The following is a 6,086-nucleotide window of genomic DNA, read 5'->3' as shown; positions in this document are numbered from 1 at the left end:
AATCTAAATCCCACTCATTGTATCATCTAACATCTGTAATCCGTCGAAAGGCAAAGGAACTTGCCAATGACTTAGGAGATGCTTTGGGCTTATTTTGGATGGCAACAAGTTGCCAAATACAACTTAGTTCGATATAATTTTGATCATTAACCAATTTTAAGTCGTTTAATTATTAGTTTATTAGTTCGTTTAAGTAAGTATTAGAATTTTGAATTATGTTTTGTCTATGCAATAATTCATTGATCAACAACAACCTTTTAAATGAAATTTTAATTCGCGACGGATAAATCTTGTTACGGCCTGGCCCAAAGCGGTACGGGCCAACCCGACCCATGGGCCCTCCGATCCGGTTGGTCGGGCGAGAAGCATACGAAGTTCGACCCGGACACGCGTCCAGGGCAGCTCCTCATCACAGCTGTCTAAGGAAGCTTCGAAGAAGGTGGGCTCTGCCCTCGCAGGGCCCACCTCTGACACGGTATATATGGGGGGTCCAGCCCTTCTTCAAGGTACGTCACACATTCCACCTAACCTATTTCTCGCCTGCACACTAACTGACTAGAGCGTCGGAGTGTCTTTGCAGGTGACACCTCCCTTTTTCCACAACGAGAGCTCGGCTACTCGGTAGATCCAGTCCCAGCACGATCGCTCCGGACGAGGCATTCCCGCCACCTCAAACCCCTACCCGAACCGTCCGATAACCAACCAATCGTACATTGGCGCCGTCTGTGGGAAACGCTTAAATGGACGTCGTGCCGGGCACCGGAGACCAAGGCCGAACAGCCAGCACAAAGGGGCAGCCTCTGTCGCCTCACCGGAAGGGCGACGAAGGTCCCCCCAGCAACACACCGAACCACGCACAAGGACGCGAGAGACGCGACCCTTCGGAGGAACTGGCGGTGACAGCGCCAGAATAATGCAGGAGCTATGCCATAGGGTCCAGAACCTGGAACGACAACTAGCCAATCAGGAGCATGATCGACGAACCACCGACCCTAGCTACTCCCCGTCTCCTAAAAGCCGAGAGAGAGATTCCCACCGGAGTCGCCCCCGGCATGCCTCCGCTTCCAGAACGGAAGCGAAAAGCACCCGAGAAGATTTGTCTATCCCGAGAAGACGAAACGACACAATCATCTACTCCCGAGGCAAGGAAACGCGCCTCACGGGACGAGATCATGAGGACGGAGAAGAGAGGCCTGTGAGGACACGGCGACCCGTGATAATGGGCGCCACCCCGTTCCATCGATCCATCCTCGAAGTCCGGTAGCCGAAGCACTTCGACAAACCAACGGACATGAGGTACAATGGAACCCAAGACCCTCTAGAACACCTCACGGCCTTCGAGGCTAGAATGAATCTGGAGGGAGTAGGAGACGAAGTGATGTGCCAGGCCTTCCCGGTCACCCTGGCAGGACCTGCGATCCGGTGGTTTAACGGCCTCCCGCAAGGATCCATCTATGGGTTTTCGGACATCAGTCTGCCTTCTTAGCTCAATTCACAACACAAATACCAAAGGCAAAGCACCTGATCAACCTACTTGGGATAACCCAAAGGCCCGGGGAGCCGACCAGAAAATACCTAGACCGGTTCAACGACGAATGCTTAGAAATTGACGGCTTAACCGACTCGGTGGCCAGCTTCTGTCTGACGAACGGCCTCCTCAACGAGGACTTCCGAAAACACCTCACCACGAAACCGGTTTGGATGATGCACAAGATCCAAACGGTAGCTAAGGAATACATAAATGACAAGGAAGTCAGCCAAGTCGTGGCTACCAATAAACGGCACTCCTCCTACAATCAACCTAGGCAACAAGGTAATGGAGAAAGACAGAAGGAGCAAGCCAGAGAGGGAGGGCTGAGCATGGCACCCAGACCGTTTCCCTAGATAAAAAAATTCACCAACTACACTCCACTCACTCTTCCCATCATGGAAGTTTACCAGCAAATAGCCAAGAAAGGAATCTTGTCGAAGCCCCGACCACTAAAGGATCGTACTGGGGGAAACAAGAGCCTCTACTGTGACTACCACAAGGGCTACGGGCACCAAACATAGGACTGCTTTAACCTAAAGGACGCACTAGAACAAGCGATAAGGGACGATAAACTAACAGAATTCTCCCATCTTATAAGGGAGCCGAGGAGGTGACATCGCGACCAAGACGAGGAAGGCAAGACCCGGTCGGCAAAGTGGCGACAAGAGCCAGAAGACAAAGACCACGACCTCACCGTGATAAACGTAGTAACCGCCAAAAACACCGCACCAAGGTCGAGATCGACGCACAAGAAAGACGCCAAGGTCCTGGCGGTCTCCTCCTCGCTGGTGCGAAGCTCTAAGAAGCCCCAATCCATCTCTTTCGGCTCGGAAGATCAATGGTTCGACGAGGCCCCTGAAAACCCACCCATGGTCATCACGGCCAGAGTGGGAACCGGCCTTGTCAAACAAATCCTTGTCGACACGGGGGCAGACTCGAACATTATGTTCCGCAATGTGTTCGACGCACTGGGTTTAAGGGACGCCGACCTATCGACTCACCAGCACGGGGTCATCGGGTTAGGTGACCACTTCATCAAGTCAGACGGAGTGATATCTCTGCCGATTTCTATGGGACAGGCACAAGGCCAAAGATCGGCAATGGCTGAGTTCGTGGTTCTCCGAAATTTCACAGCCTACAACATCATCTTGGGAAGGAAGATGATTAACGATGTCGAAGCGATAATCAACACAAAGCTACTAGTCATGAAGTTTGTTACTGACGACGAATCTATAGGGTCCATAAGGGGAGATCTAGAAACGGCGGTCGCTTGCGACAACGCCAGCCTCTCCCTAAGGAAGAAATCTAAAGAGGCGTCAGGGTGTTCCTAGCTGACCTAGATGCCAGGGTTGACGACAAGCCCAGACCGGAACCAGAGGGGGACCTGGAGAAGTTCAGGGTTGGTGACTCAGAAGAAAAGTTCATGTTTGTCAATAGAAACCTTCCGCATTAATTGAAGGAGCCTCTGGTAGAAATGATCAGGGCCAATGGGGATTTGTTTGCCTGGACACCGGCCGACATGCCGGGCATAGACCCCAAAGTCATGTCGCATCACCTAGCCGTCAAATCAGAAGCCCGCCCGGTAGCCCAGAGGAGGAGAAAAATGTCACGGGAGAGGGCGGAGGAGGTGGCCAGGCAGACGACCAGCCTCCTAGAAGCAGGTTTCATACGGGAACTGGACTACTCGACCTGGCTTTCGAATGTAGTTCTAGTAAAAAAGCACAGCAGCAAATGGAGAATGTGCGTAGACTACTCCGACCTCAACAAGGCATGCCCTAAAGATTGTTTCCCCCTCCCCAACATAGATGCACTCGTCGACACGGTGGCAGACTACCGGTATCTGAGCTTCATGGATGCCTACTCCGGGTACAATCAGATACCGATGCACCGACCTGACGAGGACAAGACAGCATTTATAACGCCTAGGGGGGACCTACTGCTACAAGGTGATGCCGTTCGACCTAAAAAACGCAGGGGCAACATACCAAAGGTTGATGAATAAAATATTTCGCGATCTCATAGGCAAGACAGTGGAAGTCTATGTAGACGACATCCTCGTGAAGACTGCGCGACCCGATGACCTCCTGAATGACTTGGGAAATGTATTCGCGTATCTTCGACAAAACGGCAAGAGGCTCAATCTACTCAAATGTGCCTTCGCCATGGAAGCTGGAAAGTTCCTAGGATTCATGATAACCCAAAGGGGGGTAGAAGCCAACCCCGAGAAATGCCAAGCGATACTCCAGATGAAGAGTCCGGGCTGTGTCAAGGACGTCCAGAGATTGGCAGGTCGACTCACCTCGTTATCCCGTTTCCTCAGAGCTTCGGCAACAAAAGCCTTACCCTTCTTTAACCTCATGAGGAAAGGGATAGCATTTGAATGGACGCCCGCGTGCGAGGAAGCTTTCAGACACTTCAAGGAAATCCTAGTAACACCCTCTGTGCTCAGGAAGCCAAAGGCCGGGGAGCCGTTATACCTATACCTCGCCATAACAGGAGAAGCCCTGGCCACGGTTTTGATACGAGAAGAAGGAAGGGCTCAACAACCAGTCTGTTTCGTGAGCAGAGCCCTACAAGGGGCGGAGCTAAGGTACAATAAACTGGAAAAGCTAGCTCTGGCACTATTGACCTCTTCTCGGAGGTTAAAACAATACTTCCAAGGTCACCAGATTGTCGTAAGGACGGACCAAGGAATTCGACAAGTACTCCAAAAACCCGATTTGGCGGGAAGGATGATGACTTGGTCCATTGAACTCTCCCAATATGACATACGGTATGAACCCCGGCAAGCAATCAAGCCACAAGCAATGGCAGACTTCCTGGTAGAGGTAACGGGAGATCCAACCGAAGAGACGGGCACACGGTGGAGGCTCCACGTGGACGGGGCCTCCAATCAGATGTCTGGAGGCGCCGAGATCATCCTAGAGAGCCCAGCCGGGGTCGTATACGAGCAGTCGATCAAGTTCGAGTTCCCCGTCTCGAACAACCAAGCAGAATACGAAGCCCTCATAGGAGGCTTAGCCCTAGCAAAGGAAGTTGGAGCGACGAGGTTGGAAATATGCAGCGATTCACAAGTCGTCACCTCCCAAGTAAACGGGAGCTACCAAGCCAGAGACTCGCTACTACAAAAGTACTTGGAGAAAGTCAAGGATTTGAGCCAGAAATTCGAGGAGGTCACGATCCACCACGTTCCGAGAGAAAGGAACACACGGGCAGATCTCCTATCAAAACTGGCCAGCACAAAACCGGGAGAAGGCAACCGATCTCTCATCCAGGGTATGATGAGGGAGCCGGCAGTCACTCTACACCTGTCAAGCCTAAGCCCCTTATGGTTGGATCCCATCACCAACTTCTTAGAAAATGGCAAACTCCCCGACGACGAAAAATATGCTAAGAAACTGAGAAGGGAAGCAGCCAAATACGCGATCATCCAGGGTCAGTTGTTCAGAAAAGGACTCAACCAACCCCTATTGAAATGCCTACATCCTGACCAAATGGACTACGTTCTTGGGGTAGTCCATGAAGAGTGTTGCGGCCATCACATAGGGGGCAAAGCCCTAGCGAGAAAATTAATCCGAGCTGGATACTACTGGCCATCAATGATGGCAGACTCTAAAGAATTTGTTAAAAAATGCGTCAAGTGTCAAGAGAACGCCAATTTTCACAGAATACCAGCTTCCGAGCTAAGCTTGTTAACGTCTTCCTGACCATTCTCACAATGGGGAGTCGACCTCTTGGGGCCCTTCCCGGTTGGTCCAGGACAAGTCAAGTACCTCATAGTCGCCATTGACTACTACACCAAATGGATAGAGGCCGAGCCGTTGGCCAGCATCTCCTCATCCAATTGCAGGAAGTTCATGTGGAAGCAAGTGATAATATGGTTCGGTATCCCGGAGGTCGTCATCTCAGACAACGGGACACAATTTACCGACAAGAAGTTCACGGAGTTCCTCACCGGCCTAGGCATAAGACAGAAGTTCTCCTCAGTAGAACACCCCAAACAAACGGATAGGTCGAGTCCGCAAACAAGATCATCCTGTTAGGACTTAAGAAGCGGCTGGATAATAAAAAAGGCGCTTGGGCCGACGAGCTTGCCTCGGTCCTCTGGTCATATCGTACAACCGAGCAGTCGTCCACTGGGGAGACCCCCTTCCGACTAACATACGGGCTAGACGCAGTAATACCTGTGGAAATCGGGAACCAAGCCCGCGACTACTTTTGAAGGGAGTGGGGGAAGCCGTGGAGAAGGACCTAATAGATGAAGCTAGAGAGATGGCCCACTTGATGGAAACAGCGCTAAAGCAAAGAATGGCCCTGCGCTACAACACCAAAGTACTCAAAAGAGAGTTTGAACCAAATGACCTCGTCCTACGGCGCAAATATATCGGTCTACCGACCCTGGGAGAGGGCAAACTGGCGGCGAATTGGGAAGATCCCTACAGAGTTAAAGAGGTGATTGGCAAAGACGCCTTCAAGTTGGAAAGGCTCGATGGCAAAGAAATCCCGAGAACGTGGAACGCGAGCAACTTGAGAAGGTTTTACTCCTAGCACGCGC

The 6,086-nt window shown here is 51.5% G+C and overlaps 1 protein-coding gene across 1 annotated transcript; it reads left to right on the top strand.

Annotated features, from left to right (window-relative positions):
- The first annotated feature begins 3,693 nt into the window (after positions 1-3,693).
- Positions 3,694-5,238, top strand: LOC107496638 (uncharacterized). The gene has a single exon (XM_016117945.1). The coding sequence runs from the start codon at positions 3,694-3,696 to the stop codon at positions 5,236-5,238; it is 1,545 nt and encodes a 514-aa protein (XP_015973431.1).
- The last annotated feature ends 848 nt before the right edge of the window (positions 5,239-6,086 follow it).

The sequence above is a fragment of the Arachis duranensis genome, chromosome 7 (genome assembly GCF_000817695.3).
Source record: "Arachis duranensis cultivar V14167 chromosome 7, aradu.V14167.gnm2.J7QH, whole genome shotgun sequence".
NCBI classification, from domain to species: domain Eukaryota; kingdom Viridiplantae; phylum Streptophyta; class Magnoliopsida; order Fabales; family Fabaceae; genus Arachis; species Arachis duranensis.
The sequence above is the reverse complement of the archived record's forward strand: the minus strand, read 5'-3'. Positions and strand labels throughout refer to the sequence as shown.

Bases quoted from the DNA above. Each gene is read 5' to 3' on its own strand.
- LOC107496638 (XM_016117945.1), top strand. From the start codon at position 3,694: ATGGAAGCTGGAAAGTTCCTAGGATTCATGATAACCCAAAGGGGGGTA.